We start from the raw sequence: 22,457 nt of genomic DNA, 5'->3' as shown, positions 1-22,457 counted from the left end.
GCGCAATATGGCCTACTTATTTCTGTTGCAAAACTGACCAAAAATAGAAATCACAATCAATCTAAACTCTCTGAAAATGAATTGAAGCCCTTCTCCTCTGGGCTCTGGCTCTGGGTTTGATAATTGCATTCACTATCTGACAAAACTATGTAATACAAAAATACATACAAATCATACAAATCCTGGTGACAGTGCTCATTCATCTTTTGTTGTATACCAGTATAGTATCCTTTATTATTATTCTTACTTCTGGTCCGGCAGCTCGCTCTGTTGGTAGTGGTACATGTACTTAAAATAATAATGCTCAATTTTCAACCGATTTTTAAACGGTTTGATTTGTTATAAACGTCAGAGATGTATTTATGGCACTGCATACTTATGAATACTGTTCTGTTTAATGTAATTTTCGTATGAAAACCCATGGTTATAATTATAATTGTTTATATTTAAGTATGCAATGTCATAAATACTTCTCTGTGCAGGGTGGGGATTTCAACATTCAGCATTTCTTGATGTATATTTGTAAAGGGAAATCTTGCACCCATTTTAGAACATTATTCTATTTTTTAGAACATAACTATAATTATTCATAGTATGTATGCAGTGTCATAACAACACCTCTGACGTTCACAGCGAGAACTGACTTGCATTCCCGCGAGAATAGACTCGGGAGACGGACTGGGGAGAACGGAGAACTGTCATTTCCGCAATCGGAAAAACGGCTGACTTTATGACGTCACCACGTCAGCTGGTCTTGCTAATACGTTTTAATATAGTTCTTGACTGTTAAGTATTTTACAATTATCAATTTTGTTTCATTTTTATTTAAAATTAGAAATGGTATATAGAATATTGAGCACTAAATATATAATCAGTCATAAAATAATTATGCAAAATATCTCAATTGATCGGATCAGAGTTGTTATACAGTCGAACATCTTTTTAAAGCAGATGAAGAGGAGCAGCTGTAGTTTGTGGTGCTGCTGAAGTTTATTGGATTACACTGACAGGTGTATATCTAGTTTGTTGTCATATTGGATAGAAGAAACACAAAACGTTACTGAGGTAAACAGTAATTAACGTCATACCATGATTTTGTGTTTTTTCCTGCAATACTTTCAGTTGTTTAGTGAACATTTTATAGTCATGTTCTATGTACCATGTTATTGCAGGCTACTTTTGCGTGGTAAAGTCGATATTTTGATTAAGGAAAGAAAGACATATGTATACACAATGGGGGTACGACTCTGTTTTTGCCAAGTAAGGTCAGTAAAGCGTTACGACTAGTCTTGAACGCAGCACACTTCACGCCCCTCTTCATCATCACTGACACTCCCACAATGCAGCGGGGCAGTGCATTAACATGGCGTCAATGGTTGCTGTTTTAACCAGGGCCGTGGAACTTGTAACATATTGTGTAGAACAACACTATGGTTACAGCTAAACAATAAGCCGAGATCAACCTTAGAAGTCGGAAGTAAGTTCGTATGCGCTCTTCTCTGTTGTTGTGGTCGAAGTCATGTTTTTCTGTTTTTAATGACTTGCTGCTGAATGCCAACTGGGTGCCAGTGTTATTTATTTGCCGTTAGCTAGCTCGGGCGGACGACCGTGGGGCACAGCAGCTAGCGTTAGTTAGCCGACAAGGACCGCTAACAGGGAAGTCAACCACTATCTTTCCCATAACACAGGTGACACATATTCGTTTTACTGGCTTGCGTCTATTTGAGTCGAGAGTAGGTGCCATCTCGCTGTGGTTCTGTCTTTAAAGTGGAGCCAACACTGTCCCAGTGCCGTGTCGAAGTGCGCTGCCCCGGCAGTTTCGTTTTCTGCTGAACTCGCGGCAACGACGCCTGCAACAAAAGTCAGCTCCACAGGTCACGCACGCGATGCGGAACTGCGACCCGACAACACGTTAAACCCACGGGAAGCGTGTGTGTGGCGATACGGAATCACTCTTTATTGATGACACAATAATGGATCGTTGGATCGATAGTTTGTAGCAATCTTAAGTCATTAGAAACTGCATTTATTCAACACATTTGTTGGTTAATTAAAAAGTAAACTATCCCCCCCGAAAGCAACGAAGTAGTTTCTGACGAAATCGAGTAAACGATCAAAAACTTCACAATTGTACTTTAGGACCATACTTGAGTAAATGTTGTTGAATAATTAATGTAGTTGTTAATCATATATAAGAATTCAGAAATGCGCTCACAATATTCTAAATTAATAAAGAGAAATATTCTTGTGTGTGTCAATTGATCAAGGAAATTACCCTCCGTGCTTTTTCTGAATTCACAATATCTTTTGGACTGATCTTGAAGATCTTGAAAACCTAAAGGAATGAATTTCCTTAAATGTCAATTCACACAAGTCCAGTGTATGTAGAAAGCCATGTTACAACATTCAGATCTTTTGCCCTTTTAGTTGACCATAGTATTTGTGCTGTAAAACGGTGTCAATTTCTTCCTTTCTTCTTGTGATTTTTGAATGATTTAGATTCCTTTTTGTAGATTTGTACAAGTACAAAAAAAGAGTCGCGCCATGTAAGTTAAATGCAAAGGACGTTTGATTGTTTGACTTCATTTTAACTGGTGAAACAAGAGATGTAGCAGGCTATCACAATGCATTGTGACGCTTTAGTTATATTGATTTCTCTTATTACCTAGATTTTAGGTGGCCAGCCTCCCTGATCATCCTCATTTGTGTTGTTGACTCTGCCAGGGACAACAACAGGAGAACAGGGATGGATGAATCCAAAAGTCCAGTCAAATCTTTCAAGCAGTCTCAACCCAGAGGACCCAAAGCTTTGTCCAGTGAGAAGTCAAATAAAGAGGCTCCTGCGCAGAGAGATGGTACCAAGTCTGCAACCCGCAGCACAGACAACCTCAATGCTGCGAAGGATGACCACAATAGTCGGGGGAGCTGCGAGCCAAGCAAGACTTTTGCAGACATCCCCCAGGACAAGAGAAGAGGGCGGCCCTCCAGGGTCACTAGACTAACTGGAAGAACAAGTTCTGGGGAGAGGGGGAAAGGAAAGGTGGCAAGCTCACAACAGAAGCCGGTGGCACAGGATCCCGACACCAGGGTGTCTATTTCTGCAGACGGCAGCTCCTCAGCAAACAGAGAGACCAGCTCTCCTGTAGTGCCCGGGACACCTGAGAGAGGCCCCACAGAGCTCCATTGTAGCCCCGTTGTTGTTCAGACTAAGGAAAAGTCATATGGTGAGTTTGCAGTTTTTTCTCAGCAAAATGTATTTATCTCCAAGTATATCTCTGGTAAACGGCTCTGTGGTTGTTGCTCGTAGGGGTGAAGCGGGCCGCATTGATGCAGCAGTCTGTTGAAGAGGTGAGGCCCATGGGGAAGGATGGCACGCTGACGGAGCAACAGTTGGGCCTCCGGCAGGCAGAGGAGCGCCTGTACAGAGACTACATCCACCGACTGCTGAAAGTAAGACAACAATCCGTTCATGCCGCCGTGTAAAGAAATATGTGGCTCAGCTCATCCCAGCCGCTGCATTATGGATTCAGTCGGCATGCATTTGCAATAGATGCTTGATACATTGATAAATACTAAACACAGTTAGATAAATGGAAATCCAGCCCATAGTGTCATCCCCAACCTTTTTTTTACTGTGCTTGTGATGTGTTTTTTTTTCATCAACAGGTAGTACGACCAGGGGGAATTTTTATTTTTGATTACAATCGCGTGGGCTCAAATTTTCCAACAAAAAAAAACTGCGAGACAACATGCATAAACTGATTGCTTTTGCTTCTCTTCCTGTTTTTACAGCACTCCCCTGACTACCCAAACTATCAATATTTATGCAAGCTCTGTTCTGTACACATTGAGAACATTCAAGGAGCACACAAACACATCAAGGAGAAGAGACACAAGAAGAACATTATGGTATGCGAACGTTTGAGTTTGTTTCGCCACTTATACAGGACTCGCTTGAGCCATCTGAGTAGGTGTAAATTGAGGAATTCGGTTCAAGTATTTAAGTTACCGTGGGTCTGGTGTTTCAGGAGAAACAGGAGGAGAACGAGCTGCGTGCACTGCCGCCCGCCTCCTCCGCCCAGTTGAAGGCTGTGGACGAGGCCGTCCAGGACACTGCGAGGCAGCACGGCATCTCAGAGGAGGACTTTGAGGTTCGGAAAGCCGTGGTCATCAAGATGGAAGAGATCATAAAGAGGCACCTCTCAGGTTGTATGCCGGGATGTCACTTAGCCTGGTCTATTGTTTCTGCAGCAAGTCGCGTTAAAGAAAAAGGAACCGCTTTGAGAAAACAATTTTTAACTATAACAATTGAACTTTTGGAAAAAAAACTGTTCAGACACAAAATTGTTATTCCTAACAAGATATTTTTGATTGTCATAAAAAAATGGATATTTGCATAGGGTGGATTATATATATTGAGGATTACCATTGTATACTCCTTTTCCACTGGGATATGAAGTTTACTGTGAAACATTCTTGCTCATTTATATTTGGGATGAGCTATAGAAAAGAAAGTGGAGAAATTTGCCTTACTTTGCTAAAGGAAAACCTCGTTCTTCAATTCTTTCACTGTATTTTATAGAACCCTCGCTTATTTTCATTCCCAATTTATAATTTTTTATTTCATTATTTATTAATCCCTCATAGCGTGACATCTACTGCAATTTACAATATCCTTTCTATGGGTTTCCAGATTGTGCTCTCCGTCTCTATGGTTCATGTCTTACCCGATTTGCCTTTAAGACGAGTGATATCAACATTGATGTCACCCACCCCCCCTCAGTAAGTTGATCTTTCTATGCAACAGAAATGTGATATATAATTTTTAATGAAAATATAAAGAGGACATTATAAATCAGCAGTGACATCTGGTCTTAAAGTTGACAATTCTCTCATTCCTTGATTCCTTTCAGATGACACAACCTGAGGTCTTGATACAAGTGCTGGAAATTCTTAAAAAAAGCTGTACGTTTTTCTCCGTATATGTTAAATTTGAACATTTGTTAAATTATATTTTGGACTGGACAATGTGGCTCTAAAAAATACATCTCAGATTTGTGCACATCACATACGATGCTACATTTATTTTTAAATCAAATTTTTTAAACCACTCCTACAAAAGACAGTTATTATTGACATAACCAGCCTTAAAAGTCCTGCAATAAATTTGAGTTTGCAACTCTTCCAACTGTGACTTAAGACTTTTTTTTCTCTCTTCTATAGCTGAATTCTCTGAGGTTGAGTCAGATTTTCATGCCAAAGTTCCTGCAGTGTTCTGTCGGGATGTTAGCAAGTAAGTGTCATCAAATGCATTTATGCAGGTTTTTGTTGTCTACATAAATATCTTATTAATTGTTGTCTACTTCTCCGTCTATATTTAGTAAAGATTAAGTTGACTAGTAACAGTTTACATATAATTGTACACCTGTAGACGTCTGTATAATCTATGTTTTTTTTCTTCTAAATCGGTATAATTATTTAATTCAATAAATACTTAATTTAATTAATGTTCTCATATCTTTCGCTTTTTGTTTTTTAACTTAACATTAATATCTACACGAAATACATATTTATATAATTGCGACATAGTGCCTTTTTAGATGTCATTTCACTCAGTTATGTTAGATAATGTAATTTCAGTGTACATGTTCGGTCGTAGTCAGAGACCACAAGACCTGTTGATTACACCAGAGAGCAATTCACAGCACGAGAAACAAAGACACTTAGTCGACATCAAGTTTTACTTGCTGCGAGAGGAGCCCGGTCAAGAATCTCTGAGTACTAGACTCTTCACACACAGCCAACTCCCACCGGACTCTTCCTTCAGCCTCCTTTTATTTAGCAAGCAGGTCACATAAGCATGATAATTCAGTATCGGTCACATTTGTGTGTGTGTGGGCGGGTTTATGAAGTTGTGTTTCTCTTCTTGTCAGAAAGATACAGCAGTGCTAGTTTCAGGGGCAATTCACATGTCAACTGGCGATACCAGTATCAAAGTAGGACAGTTACACAATGATTATGAAGTTAAACATAATAAACCATAACAGTATAACCTCACATTATTTCAGTGTATATTCTCTCCCACTTACCTGTGACGCTTCCAGCACTGTTTTATAGTCTGGCACCACGTTGATGCCTTCAAAAAACATTTTCTCTTGCATACCTGTTTCTTTCATATGAACCCTGTTTATATTTGTCCCTCAAAGAACTGTGGCTTCAGGTAGACAGATGTCTTATTCGATGTCCATTTACGAATTTGATCCAACTTTTTATCATGTTCTTCCCTCGCTTCTGTGCAGCGGCTTGATGTGTAAAGTGAGTGCAGGTAACGACGTTGCTTGTCTCACCACCAATCATCTGGCAGCCTTGTCTAGACTGGAACCCAGATTAATCCCCCTGGTGATGGCCTTCCGATACTGGGCGAGGGTAAGGCTGTGACCTACACTCTTTCTGCCTGGAACGATACATACTGCCTGATGGGTTCGGTTGTGTTTATTTGGAGGCATTTCCCTTTACATTTCACTAAAAACTGAACCCCCCCCCCCCTCATTATTATGTCCTATTGTAAAATAGGAAATGGATTAGGGCTAAAAAGTGGACTCTTGTATGTTTATCTCCACAGCTGTGTCACATTGACTGCCAGGCTGAGGGGGGCATCCCCTCGTACTCCTTAGCCCTCATGGTCATCTTCTTCCTGCAGCAGAGGAAGGAGCCGGTACTCCCCGTCTACCTGGGCCGCTGGGTATGTGTTGGCTCTTTTAGATCTTACTCCAGCTTTCTACTCTGAGAAGAAAATATAATTTATTTGCTTATGCCGTCCTGCCTACCTCGTAATTATCGGATTTAAAATAAATAATAAACAAAACCGATAAACAAAACGTATATATTGACTCTTTTTAAAATGTATTCCAACTTCCTTCTACAATGCAACTTTTTAAAGTAGTTTAAGTTCTCTCGGAAACACTCTGCTGCCACGTCAAATAGTAACATCAAAATCTCATATTTTTCTTCTTCGTTCTCAGATTGAAGGCTTCGATGTGAAGCGTGTGGACGAGTACCACTTAACTGGAATATCACTAGACATCTTTGTTCGTTGGGAGCGCAGACTCGTAAGCTCCACAGACAACCGGAACGAAGCCAGGGGAGAAGGCAGAGCCAAGCCGGAGCAGAAAAAAATCCCTGACACTCATTACTCCGAAGGCATTGTGAGTCTCCCTGCAGCACACAGTCCTGTCGTACGAGAGTACTTTAGACTCTCTCCGGCTTTCAAATCATACCTTTATGGTGGGCGCTGTGGGTATTCTTTCTAGCATTACTCTGTTATTGTCCCTGAAAGACTCGCCTAACTTTGGACCTGTGCAGAGATGTGTCGCCGGGCCAGCTGTGGTTGGAGCTCTTGCGTTTCTACACCCTAGAGTTTGCACTGGAAGAACACATCATCAGCATCCGCCTGAAGGAGCTCCTCTCTAGAGAAGGGAAGAACTGGCCTCGGCGCAGGCTCGCTATTGAGGGTGAGAGACTCTTATGATCTTAAAAAGGGGAGAAAAACAATAACATGATCTGACTGTTCTGTTTAAAATGTCAGAAATTTACTGTCTATGAATTCTATTTAGATCCTTTTGCCTTGAAGAGGAATGTCGCGCGGAGCCTCAACAGCCAAATGGTATTTGAGTACATCCACGAGCGCCTACGTTCGGCTTACAAATACTTTGCGTGCCCTCAGAGAAGAAGCAGCAGCTCTGTGGCGTGCCAGAGACAGGCAGACAACCGGGGTAAAACATTGGAAGAGCTTGAGGAGGAGGAAGTAGAAGAGGCTGGTAAAGGCCGTCCCTCTTGGGGGGGATTGCGCAAAATTAAGGAGGATGAGAAACCTGACAGTGATGATGATGAAGATGGATCCGACCCGTCCAGTAAAAGTACTGAGCAGACTTTGGATGCAAGCCTCATGGACATGGTTCTCCATGCGAGGGTCAAACCAGTCCTCCGCCCCAACGGCCTGCCAGACAGTGACAAGGAGGAAGAGGAGAAGGATGAAGAAGCGGAGGGAAGCAGTGTTTCAGCTGCTGACGGACTTGTTGCGTCAGAAGATCTTCACTATGTGTTTGATAAGATGATCTTTACTAATGGGAAGGTAACTATCATCTTAGCCCTCCTAAATTATCAATGGAGTATGATTTGATATAGCATCTCGACTGTCTGTGGTCAGGTTATTTTGGAAACAAATAAGACATAAATCGTATATTTGAACTATTCCCAAATGTATAGCTGCAGTTTAGGAGCAGCTTCATCCTGTCAGCATTGATTGGTTCATGTCACTTAGGTGAGATGTTTACATTTAGGGAGGGTGTTGTTTGGAATATTGTAGTCTATTGTATGGTCTATTTATATTAGTTTCAGGGGTCTGTTTCAAGTACGAGGTTCAGCAAACTCTCAGTCAAACCCTAAACTCTGAGTTAATTTACCTTGAGATGGGAAACTCTGAGTTTTGGGTTTCAGAACAGCTGTTGGTTCAAAGAACTCTTGAGTAGGTTGTTCGAGTTAAGTAGTTAAGCGTGTGCACCACCACAGTATACAGGTTTAGTTACCTCCCTTTCAAAAACAGACAACCCAGAGTTTCCCTAATCTCAGGGTTAACAACTTCTTGAGTTTCCACTAAACCCGCTTCTTGAAACGGACCCCAGGTTGTCAAAAGCGTAACGGAACCAGTAAAACGTACAACATGAGGCATTGCCCCACCCAAATGTTTGGTGAAATTGCTGTTCTGTGAGTGTGTGCCCCACTTTCTATTGTTAATTTATCACCTTCAATTTGTCTTTCCAGCCCCCAACCGTTGTGTGTAGCATCTGCAAGCGAGATGGTCACCTGAAGGACGAGTGCCCTGAAGACTTCAAGAAGATCGAGCTGAAGCCTCTGCCTCCCATGAACGACCGCTTCAGAGATATCCTCGATGGGCTCTGCAAATTGTGCTTCTGTATGTAGTCAATTCTGCATTTTCTTTCTGTGTGAGCGTGCGCTGTTTAACGCTGCCTACGTAGAATAAGGACATACAGCTAAAACAAAGATGTCAAATCTGCCTGCTTTAAATACATACACAGCAATTATATATAAACACAAGTACAGTGTTTTATTTTACAGCAGTGTTTCCCCTTCCATTAATAGTGCTTTTAATTATTTTAATTTCGGATTTTAATATGCAGATTATTTTATTAGATCAAATGATTAAATGTGTCCATGCTTTTCTTTTTTTTGTTTCTAGATGAATTGTCACCTACACCCACAGAGCAGCAGAAGAGGGAGCAGATCCTTTGCAGCTTAGAACGATTCATCAGGAAGGAGTACAATGGTGAGCAGCACCAAGCGTGAACTACTCTCAACAACCAACTTCAAAATTTGACACGACTTTAATAGTTTGTAATGACTGCTGTTTTTATATATATATATATTTGATTAGAAAGCCCTGCTGCTTTTTCCTTTTTTCTTGTTTTAATCTGTTGCTGTTACTGCAAACGTAACGCTCTGTTCAGTACTCGTGTCACGTTGAAAGGCCTTTGAGCTGTAAAAAGACATAACGTCTTCCCTGAATGTTATTGGAATTCTGGAGTCTCAATAACAGATTCACGGCAAGAGTTTTGTTAAGTCAGTCACTGTGAATAAAACAGTATTTCTATTTGAACAGACTTCCTTTTTCTTGTTTTTGGAAGTTCTATTTTACATCAGAATACAAATTATTTTCTCTTCCTCTGCCTGAATCCACAGAAAAAGCTCAACTCTGCTTGTTTGGATCCTCAAAGAATGGGTTTGGCTTTCGTGACAGTGACCTTGACATCTGCATGACTCTGGAGGGCCATGAGACTGCTGAGGTATGCGGAAGAAACACACAGACAACTAATGTAGCTCTCGATTCCTGATTGGGAGAAGAGGTGTGACCTGTATACTCCACCGATATATTATGTTTTGATCTTTTATCAACAGAGGCTGAACTGCAAAGAGATCATTGAAGCCCTCGCAAAAGTGCTAAAGAAGCATACAGGTGAATTAACATGTTCTAATTATTTCTTTAGAAGTAGTTCTGTGTGTCAAGGACTGAATCTGACCGGTTGTGATCTTCAATTTTCCCAATATTCCAGGTTTGAGGAACATCTTGCCCATCACAACAGCTAAAGTGCCTATTGTGAAGTTTGAACACAGACAGAGTGGTTTGGAGGGAGATATTAGCCTTTATAATACTCTGGTGAGTAAACCAGAACCTTTGTTCACCCTTATGTAAGGTGCTCAGACATGACCCTATTTATTTAAAGTGCTGTATGAACTAACTTTGACGGGTTATCTGTTTAGGCTCAACACAACACCAGGATGCTGGCTACATATGCAGCCTTGGATCCACGTGTGCAATTCCTGGGATACACAATGAAGGTCTTTGCCAAGGTATGTCTGCATTTGGGTTGGGTCACTCCAGCTATTTGCAAATCCATTGTGTAATGACTTCGAACTTTGTGTACTTTGTTTGACTGCACCATCAACCCTGGAGTTTGTCAGCTCCTACAAATACCTTGGCTTCTCATCTCTCTCATTTAATATACACATCCAAATCCTTCTGTCAAATAAAAAGCTCATTGTAACTGCGAGCCCACGTGGATAGTAAATTTACAGTGCTTACATAAACATATCAATAGGCCTTTTCATTTTTATTGTAAAAAATGACATCTATATTTCATGTGAATTCTTCTGCTCAACATAAGCAACATGTATATTTTAATTACAAAATACCCGGTAGCCAACTGAATAGCTTTTTCCATGTGTCTGTTGGTTCATGTGTTAAAGCCTCAACATTTGTCATTATTCAGTATAATATAATGCTTGAAAGGTTTGATCTAATGTTTAGGGTAACAGGCATTTCAATTATATGATTCATGTCTATTTAGTTTTGAATTGAACTGTTCCTGTAGCTCAACACCCGGGACACCGTGACCTCTGACCAGCCGTCAGTGATTCTTCAAATTGGCAGCAAAGCAATGCTTTTCACCCTGGTGTTACGTAAAGAGGAGTTTTTGCAAAACATGTTTTCTGTTGCTTCCTTTTACCTAAGCGGTCTCTTTGTGCTGCAGCGCTGCGACATTGGGGATGCGTCCAGAGGAAGCCTCTCATCTTATGCCTACATCTTGATGGTGCTTTACTTTCTGCAGCAGAGGCAGCCACCAGTCATTCCAGTCTTACAGGAGGTACCAGTCACTCCCTCATGGAAAATTAACAGAATTTGAAACCTAAAGGGTTTAGCCTTGACTAAAATATGATGAATGGCTTTTTTTTTTTTTTTATAGATCTTTGATGGGAATGTTGTCCCCCAGCGGATGGTAGATGGCTGGAATGCTTTCTTTTGTGATGACCTTGAGGATCTGGTAAGTTAAAAATATATTCTCTCTTCAGGATGACCTTTTTCAGATGATATTGCTTTAAATGCAATTATTCTTCACAAATCCTCTGCTCTTTCAGCATTAAATCTAAATAGATCTAAGTGTGTTTCTATTGTGTACACAGCGTCGACATCTCTCAAAGCTGCAGCCAAACCTGGAGTCCGTGGGGGAGCTGTGGTTGGGGCTCTTGCGCTTTTACACTGAAGAGTTTGACTTCAAAGAGCACGTCATCAGCATCCGCCAAAGGAAACGCCTCACCACCTTCGAGAAGCAGTGGACTAGTAAATGCATCGCTATTGAAGGTGCTTGCATGGATCTGTGGCTCTGTGAAGATCTAATTCTTAACAGGACAGACAGTTTTCTTTTAAAACCATTATTATACAGATGTTATTGTCAAGACCCGTCCGAATTCAACCATGGTTATCTGGCATGCGCTGGATCTTCTTTTTCCACTCACTCACCTGTTCTTCTTCTCAGATCCCTTTGATTTGAATCATAATCTTGGCGCTGGAGTTTCCCGCAAAAGTAAGTGCCTTAGCCCACCTCTGTATTTTTTGTGTCAAATGTGTCTTTTTTTCTCATTACAGATGTTCTGATCTCTGGCAATTGACGTTGTCAAAATGCTCTTTCTGCTTTCATAGTGACAAACTTCATCATGAAGGCCTTTATAAACGGAAGAAAGTTGTTTGGGACTCCATTCTGCCCTTTACAGGGAACCGAAGTGGTACGTTACTCGCCAACCAACCATTGAAAAAGCCCAACAACTTGACTCCGATCAGCTTTGCGTTCTGAGGGACCTGCCTAACCTATCTGCCATTTTATTTGCGCTGTCCTGCAGGACTACTTCTTTGACTCAAAGGTGTTGACAGATGGGGAGTTGGCGCCCAATGACCGGTGCTGCAGAATCTGCGGGAAGATTGGACACTACATGAAGGACTGTCCAAAACGACGCAGGTTGTCCTCCCATTCCTCAATTAAATGTTTATATTGCACCATTAGAATTCCAATAAAAACTAAAAGAAACCAATGAGAAATGATACCTATAACATGGTTCTATTTTGTGTTATCTTGCAATGTAAAATTCTCTTTCCTTTTTAAAGAATGAGTATAATTTCCTGGGATACAGTAATTATGAATTTCTACCAGACTAGAAGGCTCCTATACTGCAATATAATAGAACAATTGAACATTTGGATTATGTTGATACACTTTAAAAAAAATCAATTTTATTAGAGCCTGCACCGTTGTTATTTTTTTTTGTGTGTGTGTATCTTGTTGTCGTGCCCTGAACTTTGTCATCTGCCAGGATGAAGAAGAAGGAAAACGACAAAGACGAGGACACAAAAGAGGAGGAGCGTGAGCTGAAGGACAGGCGTTGTTTTCAGTGTGGGGACATGGGACATGTAAGAAGAGACTGTCCCGAGTATCGTCACCTCAAGCAGAGGGCCACCGGCGCACCAGGTATGAACACTGTTTGGACACTCTCAAGGCGACCCCATGAAGTATTGAGTGGGGGCTTTTCTTAACAAAGCTCAACTCTGCTGACATGGGGGGAAATGAACACTTCCTATTCTTCCCAGCTCCTCACATGGTACGGACTGTATTGAGCTCCCAGTCCATCCCAATTCCCCAGACAGCTGCAGACGGTCCAGGAAGGACCAGGCAGCCCTCTGAATGTGTGAGTACAACCGTGAGACATTGCACATATAGGATATCACGTATGTGTGGAGATTTCTGCCTCCATACTTTTACAAAGAAAGAGAGAGGATTTTTTTGGGACTCATAGAATTGAATAATAATACTGGTTCACAATGATTTCTTGACATGTGGGCAATTCAAATGTTACTGTTCATAACACATCATTTGGAAATCAAATTTTCCCTCTAGTTGTTTTCTGTAATTCTTTCTTTCTTCCTGTCAATAGTCCGATAGTCGGCAGACTCCGCCCTACTCTCCGCAGTCCACAACTGCTCTTCCGAGTTCCTCAAAGATCTCCAGTTCCCCTCAGCCCTCCCACATTAAGACCAGTCCTGCCGGAGCCGCAAAGCAGCCTGTTCAGACCCACGTCCCCCTGTCTCTCTTCAGCTTCCCCGCCACCCATCCAGGCCAGTACCACCCAGCAGCGGCGCTCAGCGCACTGGGGCTGCTTCCCTCCCACCAGCACCAGTCGCGTCAGTCCCAGGGGCCGCCTCATCACCCGGTGCACGTCCCTTCCACGGCCTGGCCCATTCACGGACCAGTCCTCACCACGTCTTCTCCAAACGGCCCCTCCCCGCCTGGCCTGAAGTTCGCCCTGCGTTCGGCGACGGGAAACGGGAGTCCTACAGGTACAGGGGGCAATCCCAGCCCCATGAACCTGAACGACCCCAGCATCATCTTCGCCCAGCCGGCGGGGAGACAGCTGGGCATCGGGCCTGGACGGGAAGGACACTGGCACAACCACTTGGCACAGACTGGGTCACTCATGGGCAATGGCACTGTGGTCAAGTCAGGTATTCACTGGGTTTAACTTTGGTGGCACCGTCTATGTGTCGTTCTGTCTTTTTGTCTTCCTGTGTCATTTTCTTTAAATACAGATGTAGTTCTTATATGTACAATTTTAATTATACTTATCTGACTTTGGCCCCAGCATACAATATAAATTGTAGCAGTAGTTATTTTCCTTTTTCCAGTAAAACTCACGGAATACCTCAAAAGCAATCTGATGTTGTTTTATATTCTATATTTAACAGCTTCCGCTTTATATCCATTATGCCGACTATAGTGAAACACATTACCCTTGTTTGCAGATGTAAGAGCAATGGGAGGTAGGCCACATTAACCAGATTAATCAGTCACCTCCATCATTTCCAATGCTGTGAGAAGCCATTCGTTAAGATGTTGAAAACGGCTCATAGTTTCACTGGTGAAGGAGCACGGTTTGGTTTATACAAACTGGGAAATTACTGAACTTGTCATTGAATTTTGTCTCCACAGAGTCAAGCCACCCAGCCCAGTTTGGAGGCGTAACCCAGGGCTCGCGGTTATGGGATCACAATAAAACCCCACAGTACGCCCTGCCTCCATCGTGGCCTTACCGAATGCCCCAGAACTTTATCCAGCAGGGCAACAGCGGCTACCCGCCTGGAAAACCATTTGTGGCCCAAGGTCCGACATTTATTTCATTTCCACTGGCAAGAATAGAGGATGTAACATTCTCCTTTTTTACAATCTTTTTTCTTTCTTCTCTTTTTCTTCCACCAGGGCCTGCTGTGCAGCCCAATCCAAACTTCCCGCTGCTCCCCCACGTCCGACATCCAGTGAATTTGAATTTCGTTCAACAGAAGAAGTGAACTTCCATTTCCTTATAATTCATATCCTGGTCAGTAACATAGCAAAGCAAAATTCTGTACTCTTTGCATCATTTGATCACAAGATTTTTTAAAGACTTTTATCTCTTTTGTACAGTTTTTATTTTTTGTCTCATTACATTGATTTGTGATACAAATGTAAAATATTTTAATACCCCCATTTTTGAGGGGGTCCAAAAAAGTGTTTTTATTTCATGTGTAAAGTATGGAGGAAAAATGCAAACCTTTATTTTTATTAGCTGTATTCATACTTTGCTTGCCACAAGAAGTCTTTGAATAGAAGTTTGTTTTAAAAACAGTCTAACATGCCCCCTTAAGTATGTAGTCCCAAAATAGCAAGAAAAAAGGGAAAAATAAAGGAAAGAAAGTAAACTGTACAGTGTCGTCCGTGTTCATCTCTTCAGCGTCATGCTTGCTGAATAACTTCCAGATCTTTAGTGTACACAGGACGGTTATGTTTTAACGTGTCTTATTTTTTTGATGGCTCCCATTGTGATGAACAGGAACCCTCTCGGAGTGGGACATTACATAAGTGTCTATGAGCAGTTAATCATGTGAGTTTTTTCACTCCAATTAAAGAAATAAAGGTCTCAACCTGTACAGCTCCGACACTCATCCACACTTACTGCCATTTACCGGCCTCCTATTTTGCATGGATGTGGATGTCGATGCTTTCTGGCGAAGCAGGAAGATGATGTCCTAGCTTTTATTGGTTGATTGGAATCCCTGAACAAATCCGATTTGAACAGTGATTTAGAAGTCTGGAATCCCATCATCATTTTTAATCAATTGAATGTACCTGATCGCTCCCTGGATTGGGACTGAATTGGGAATTAGATTGTCTGACACAGTACTTGAATCGGTAATTATAACTATAAAGGTGTGAATTCAAGTGAGACTTGTGTGCCTGTGGCTCATAAACGATCCATGAGTTAAAGCGTCCTTGAGTGAAAAAGTCCCTTTGAATGAAATGTTCGCAAAGGGAACATCTTCAGTTTACTGTCATGTAGCGGCTACGGAGCCTTATTTGGACAAACCATGAGGTTTACGTAGTTGAGCTGAGTTCTATCTGCTAGTGATGTTGTCTGACATACTTCCACTTGCTGTAAGACCTCCAAAGGATCAGATTCTGCATATGAGGTAGGATTTATTGGCTTATCTAATTTGTTATTTATGAGAATTTGAATGTAATAAAGTTGTCTTGAAAGCGTTATTTGTAAGGTTGCATTTCACAGGAGGACCTGACTTTTATCTCTGATAGGTCAGCTGCTCTGTGATCACAGCTGTGGAGTCTTTGAGGGATGTAGGATCTAAATTGATCACCAGAGGGCGCTGGTGCGCTGTCAGGAACCCGAACAAAAGCACTAATACCAGCTGTCACACAATATTTAAGTCTGTTCTTAAAATGGAATTCCCACTATTTTTTAATAAATCTATAATTTAATGATATTTCTATTCCAAAAACTCAATATGAAATAATTACTGTTTTGCTAAGTCCTCATTAACCATTAACGGCTAATGGTGTCATTTTACTTCAGATGGCAATTAATTGTAATTGGTCACGTTAGCTAGCATGTGTCCCTCAGAAGATGTAGAGAGGCAGTCAAATCCTCTAACGCGCTCTACTGCTCATTCTTTACACTGACATGTAGTTCAGGCATTTCACATTTACATTTGTGTTACAATGTCTACAATTATTTCGTTTTTTTAAACCGTACCGCTATTAGTGGAGAAAGTATTTTGAGTATTTTACAAACGAAATTGCTCTCCTTTTAAAGTATTTTGTTACAAAGTACTTTATCGACCCTGTCAAAAACGAATGCTCATAAAGCAACTGAAATACGTTTTTTAAAGTAGAAGTTTGAGAAAACTAAATGCTTGGAAAATGCCTGTTGGAAAAGGATTTGTTGGACAACTGAACCAATTTTTTGCAGGTAACTGCAGACAACTGTAAAGTATCAATTGTAGTATAGTACAAGTTGAAGACTCATGTTGATAAAAAGCAGGGCATTTGGTTCTGTGTATGTGGTTTTAGTTTGTTTAAAACTGCATGCATCATTTCAAGTCCAATGTTGGTATTATATGATGTGAATTATATATTGAATTAATTGGCATTTTCACAAATAAGTGAATGAGTCAAAAGTTAGCAACATGACATTGATTTTGTGAGCCTGAGGGAATGAGGTGAAGTTGGATCCACAGCTTTTGTGTTCAATCATCACTCTTAGAGATTATACTCCAAGGAAAGCTTCCTCAAATGTGGTTTAGTATTTTAGTTTAGAGGCAGAACAATGGAGAGTGAGTGACTCATGTTGTATGCAAACGGGATGCTTTGATCTGTAGAGAATAACTCCACAGGGTTACATTCGGTATTTATTGCTGCTTTGTGGTCTCAAGACTTTAATGTCTGTCTTTAATGTCTAACACAGACCTTGTAATGCTGCTTCAATAATCAAAGTAACATGAAGAGTAGTCCTTATTCTAGAGTGAATGCAGCATCACACTACTCTCATCCTGTCATATATTCAATATTACAGCAGGTGCACCAACTTGGGTTATTAGCACTTTGCGGGTTGGAGTCTTTTCCACAAGGTGCTTGTGATGCACCTGCTGCAGTGCACCAGGGGAAGACAGGACGAGAGCGACGAGGAGCCGCCTGCAGCTAAGAGGCCGAGGTGGTCTGACGACTCCACGACTCCACTAACTCCACGGTGAGTTTCCTGGCTGATGATCCTTCTGGACTCCTCACAGTCCCCAGTGCAGCATGTTCACATGTACAATTCCTCACTACCACACAGGAACCACTAGCTGAAACTGTTCCCTTGACTGAGACGAGGAAGGTAAGTACAATGTGTCAGGTAGGAGACAGAGAAGTCATCTGACCTTACTTACTTTCATCCTTTGCACTGTCACTCAATCCATCTCCTCCTACTCACAAAGCTGACAATCACGTTGATTACATCTTCACTAGAAACTGCTCTACTAACCTCACTGTAACTCCACTTCACATCTCTGATCACTTCTTCATCTCACACTCTCTTCCGCTCTCCCCAACTAACGGCCCCACCCCATCAACCGACTCTGTACCCGTTCGCCGCAACCTTCGCCCACTCTCTCCCTCCTTTCTGGCCTCCTCGGTTCTATCGTCTAGGACTCTTTCTCACTCTTGCATCCGAACGTTGCCGCAGAGACTCTCCTGACAACTCTGTCCTCCTCTCTCGACTCACTCTGTCCTCTCAATACTCGACTGGGCTGGCAGAACCGGTGCCTGCCGTGAGAGCCGCTCTGCGAGCACCGGAAAGGAAATGGCGTAAATGCAAACAACCTGACGACCTGCATGCGTTTCAGTCTCTTCTCCATTCTTTTTCTGCCTCTATCTCTGCTAACAAAAGCGCTTTCTGCCAATCCAGAATTGAATCCTCATTTTCTAACCCCAAAAAACTCTTTTCTATCTTCACCAACCTCCTCGAACCCCCCAGTCCTCCTTTCCTCTCCCCCCCTTCTTCCGGGAGACTTTTTCCAACCAACCTCCTTCCATCCCACCGACTTCACCTCTATCGCCCTCGCTTCCCTCTTTCACCCCCCCCCCCCCTGTCTCCTAACGAAGTTCTTACCATAGTAACCTCTGCCCGTCCCACCGCCTGCCCCCCCGACCCCATTCCATCCCACATTCTACAATCTATTGCTCCTCACCTTCTTCCTTTCCTCACCTGTCTCATTATTATTAACTTAATCCTCTGTTATCTGGCTGTTATTTCTCAGTCTTACTAACAATGACATTTTGTTCTCTCCATCTAACTGCCTGTGATCAGTGGATGAAAAGTGTTTGTTTGAGCCATTGTTGTATTTTTACATTAAATTCAAATGACTATTTTAAAGTTTATCAATCATTTCTTTTCATTTTACTACTCCCTCTACCACCTTGAGCTCCTTCTGTACGAAAATGGCTAGTACGGGCTTCTTAACACATTATGATTAAGTAAAGATGATTATAAGCGAAGGACCCTCATTCCTGTCTTGTCTTTGGAATCACAGGGCGGGACTCTTCCTTGGTCTTTGTCCTCCATGGAGCTTCTGAGAGTGGACGACAACCAGAGCGCACAAAGCCACAACCGATGAGGTGTGGGGAGGCTCCAGCACCACAGCAGTGGCAACGATCAGGTGTGTAAAATGCTTCTCTGTGACGTCACATACTCTACCCTCACTGACGTTGGGTTAACATGAATATTCTTCAGTAGTTTGTTGAAGGCCACATTTGTTTAAAAACAAACTACCATCAATTAGAAACTGGACTTTTCCTGGTTTATGTCACGCGGCAAAACAAAGCAAGCAAGGGGTCACTGCAGTGTTGCCGAACACCAGTTACCATCCAGAAGGTGTATACTATAGCGCCCCCCTCTGCTTTAGCAAGATCATGGCGATCCAATAGTTCAAAGTCATACATCATATTTCCCAAACCATGAACATGTGTTTTCTACTGTGTTTACACTCACTATGTGTGCAGGTATTTTCAAATTAAAGTTTAAAGGTTCTGCTTCTTTCCTAAGAATGAACATTTTCAGAGACTTTACATTTCAACATCAACTTCATTCATCTCACAGTTACTGGTTATTCTTTCCAACTTTTATTTTGTGTGCTGTTAGCTGAGCTGAGAGTGAGTTAGTTCACGATGTCACTATGTTCAAGGCTGTAGAGAGGTTACAGAAATCTGATCTTGAACCTTAAAAATGTAAAACAACTTTTATCTCATTTTTATTTATTAATTATTGGGATTTTGTTATAAATTATAAAAAATGTTGCTTCAAAATAATACAATCAAAAATACACTGCAAGTAATATTGATTCTGTGACAAATAGGAATAATATTTACCAACAGTTGTCAGTTAACAAAACCGCAGGATAACCAAACAAAATCCCCAATTGACTAAACATGGACTAAATTCATACTTAAAGGGCCAACCCCCAACAAATGGACTCTCGAGTCCACAATCTCGAGTCCACAGACACTTGAATCCGAATGCACATCTTAACTTAAAATCTTCTTCTACTCAAGGAACCGCTGGACTTGCTTGGTGTCTATGACCTTGACAACAAGTCTAGGGATTGAATTAGCTTCAGATGTGATTTTCCGGGCCATGATACAAGTGATAAGATCAGGATTCCCTGGAGAACGAGACGGACAGATGAGGAGGCAAAGAAGTAGGAGATGCATCCAGCACACAGCTTTGATAAAGCGATGAAGCCGGTACAGAAGGAACTTCACAAAAGGAGGTTCTCTTTGATTTGCTACCATAATCCTATACTTACAGATATTCCAGTTTCCATTTCCAGTTCCCTTTTCCATCACCAACTGGATCTTGTGCTTTGGGTCTGAACCAGTTTCCCGAGGTTGAGAGCCTCCTGTTCGTTCTTCTCTGTCCCTCCCCTCTGACACCCTGCAGCACTCTGCAGAGGACTTGGAGTTACTTCAGCAAACACAAACACACTTGTAATTCATGACGGTGTTTTGTATTTGAATTGGCTCACTTTGTAAAAAATGTGTGAAAAGTCCGAGGAAAGAAGTGACCAAGAAGTAAAGGTTTTCTGAGGGACCAGGGCACCTCGTTCATGTCACGTACACTGAGAGAACTTTACGGGTTACTGGACGTTAAGTCCTTGTATTACATCCTTCTTCCAACTCCAAACTCCTGGCTAAGTGGCAAGGGCCCTTTGAGGTCACACGGCAGGTGGGGAATGTCAACTATAAGATGGTGCGGTCTGACAGGGGCGGAGCTACGCAAATATACCACCTATGTCTCCTGAAAGCCTGGAGAGAGGCGGAGTCTGTTTCTCTGGTGTCCACGGTATCAGAAAGAGAGGACCTGGGGCCGGAGGGCCCATCTCTCCGAGGGCCAGAGGACAGATATTTCTCGGTTGCAAGAGCAGTTTGCTGACGAAATCAAAACTACTCTGGGGGGTGACGGTAAGGTCACGACCTTACAGGATGCCCGAACACATAAGAAAAGTGGTTCGGAGGGGAATTGGCAGCCATGTTGGAGATGGGGGTAATAGAAGAGTCCAACAGGGCCTGGTGTAGCCCCATCGTTCTTGTGGTCGGTACGGTTCTGTGTGGACTATCGCAGGGTGAATGACGTGTCACGATTGCCTACCCAATGCCTCGGGTCGACGAACTCCTGGGCCGGCTGGGCACTGCACGTTTCTTTACGACTCTGGATTTGGTCGTCAGAGTCTAAGTAAAAAAAACTGCTTCCTCCACTCCGTATGGGTTAAACCAATTTACCACGCTTCCCTTCGGCTTGTTCAGTGCCCCGGCCACGTTCCAACGTCTCATGGACGCTGACCTTGAAAGATGCGTCAGATCCGGTCCAGTGGTCGGAGCAGTAACAGCGGGCTTTTAACTTCAAGGTGGTTCATAGGCCGGGGAGGGGGGCGGATGGTCGTGGCAGACTTTCTCTCCCCCCCTTTTAGTTGTATATACGTAGTTATTCTCAAGGGATGAATTCATGCAAACGTATCGAGTTGTTGAGATATCTCAATCTGGATAAAAGTGGAGCACGGACAGACAAATCGACATTACCTGCTACAGTGCAATGCTGCGGAGCCAAGCTAGAATTAAAATAAAATGTTTGTACTTGACAGCAACCTTATTTCAGTTCATTTCAATTTGAATGTAAAATCCTCAAAGTCACTAATAATCACCTAAATGACTAGTCGGCTCATTTATGATTAAAGTGGACTCAGATTTGTATTGGGTCCCTTTGAAAAATGTTTTTACAGGTTCAGGTGTTCTCAAGATACTCAAAAAGCCAAGTTGTTCCCTCTGAAGTAAAATCAATTAAAGTACCTGTAACTGTAGTACTTTTTTTGGCCCCCAAAGGGCAAAGGATGTTGATAAGGAAAGCTTACTTAATTGGAGCACTTAAGTAATATACATACTGTTATTACTTTCCCTTCCGTCCAACTGTCCAACGCTTTGCCTTACATGCCTCTCGCCAGCAATTAACAAGGGAATTAACTGGTAGAAGTTAACTTTAATTATGCAAAATCATTAATTGGAAATATTATTCTAATTAAATTCCCAGAAGCGATAAGGAAACAGCGCAGGCCTGAGCGGAGATAGAGGGCCTAATTGCATTAATTACTCTATACCTGGAGGTGAAATCTGAGTCAATAAATCCCGCTGCCCTCTAATCTTTTCATAGAATAAAGCTGCAGGTGGACCGCTGAGTCTGGCACAGGGCCAGACAAAGCTGGAGCAACAACCTTTCCGTTTGATTTCCAAGAACCAACTTATTAAACGGTCTTAATAACTGTGAAAATGGCCGCTCATTCTTCTCGTCATCGTCAGTCCTTCTGCGTCACAGACCGCTTTAAATGTCCTGCTGCGGCTGAAGTGTGAAAGTCAAGTCTAGATCTTAGTGATCAAGCAAGCGGCAGCAAAACATCTTGTGGTTCTGTGAAATTCACTCGCAATGCTGTTTGTATCCACATTGAAGCAACAAGAATTTCAATGAACATTGCCTTTTTTATTATTTTCATACCAATTCCTTGTTAAGCCAACATTAATTTTTGAAACACAGTACTCAGACCCTGGGGGAATTTTTTTCCAGGCCGTAAAGAAATAACTCTGCGAGACTCAAGTAAAACAAGATCAAGATAAACAGCTGCACACATTGAGCAGCAGGACATTCTGAAG

General features: G+C 42.0%; 1 protein-coding gene across 3 annotated transcripts; it reads left to right on the top strand.

The window, feature by feature from the left end:
• Window positions 1–1,325: 1,325 nt before the first annotated feature.
• On the top strand, window positions 1,326–15,138 carry tut4 (terminal uridylyl transferase 4). 3 transcript variants are annotated; one of them, XM_037469845.2, is made up of 30 exons: window positions 1,326–1,477; window positions 2,725–3,224; window positions 3,308–3,450; window positions 3,793–3,909; window positions 4,029–4,206; window positions 4,694–4,782; window positions 4,914–4,965; window positions 5,224–5,293; window positions 6,300–6,426; window positions 6,623–6,742; window positions 7,023–7,205; window positions 7,337–7,511; window positions 7,614–8,131; window positions 8,821–8,971; window positions 9,257–9,343; window positions 9,757–9,860; window positions 9,973–10,030; window positions 10,128–10,231; window positions 10,336–10,425; window positions 11,106–11,219; window positions 11,319–11,396; window positions 11,536–11,713; window positions 11,889–11,936; window positions 12,053–12,135; window positions 12,250–12,365; window positions 12,718–12,872; window positions 12,992–13,089; window positions 13,336–13,516; window positions 14,388–14,558; window positions 14,655–15,138. In XM_037469845.2, exons 2-30 carry the CDS (start codon window positions 2,747–2,749, stop codon window positions 14,741–14,743), a joined length of 4,155 nt encoding a protein of 1,384 aa, XP_037325742.2. In that variant the 5' UTR covers window positions 1,326–1,477; window positions 2,725–2,746; the 3' UTR covers window positions 14,744–15,138. The 3 variants fall into 3 exon arrangements, with proteins under 3 accessions (XP_037325742.2, XP_037325740.2, XP_037325741.2); XM_037469843.2 differs by having other exon boundaries at window positions 13,336–13,903; XM_037469844.2 differs by having other exon boundaries at window positions 2,670–3,224; window positions 13,336–13,903.
• The last annotated feature ends 7,319 nt before the right edge of the window (window positions 15,139–22,457 follow it).

Source organism: Pungitius pungitius, chromosome 7 (assembly GCF_949316345.1).
Source record: "Pungitius pungitius chromosome 7, fPunPun2.1, whole genome shotgun sequence".
Classification (NCBI taxonomy): domain Eukaryota; kingdom Metazoa; phylum Chordata; class Actinopteri; order Perciformes; family Gasterosteidae; genus Pungitius; species Pungitius pungitius.
Note: the sequence above shows the minus strand (reverse complement) of the source record. Positions and strands in the feature narration are given on the sequence as shown.

Excerpts from the sequence above, each read along its gene's own strand:
- tut4 (XM_037469843.2), top strand. The coding sequence starts at position 2,747 with ATGGATGAATCCAAAAGTCCAGTCAAATCTTTCAAGCAGTCTCAACCC. Across the intron at positions 3,225-3,307 it reads GACTAAGGAAAAGTCATATG|GGGTGAAGCGGGCCGCATTG; the intron begins GTGAGTTTGCAG and ends TGTTGCTCGTAG. Across the intron at positions 12,136-12,249 it reads CTTTACAGGGAACCGAAGTG|GACTACTTCTTTGACTCAAA; the intron begins GTACGTTACTCG and ends GCTGTCCTGCAG.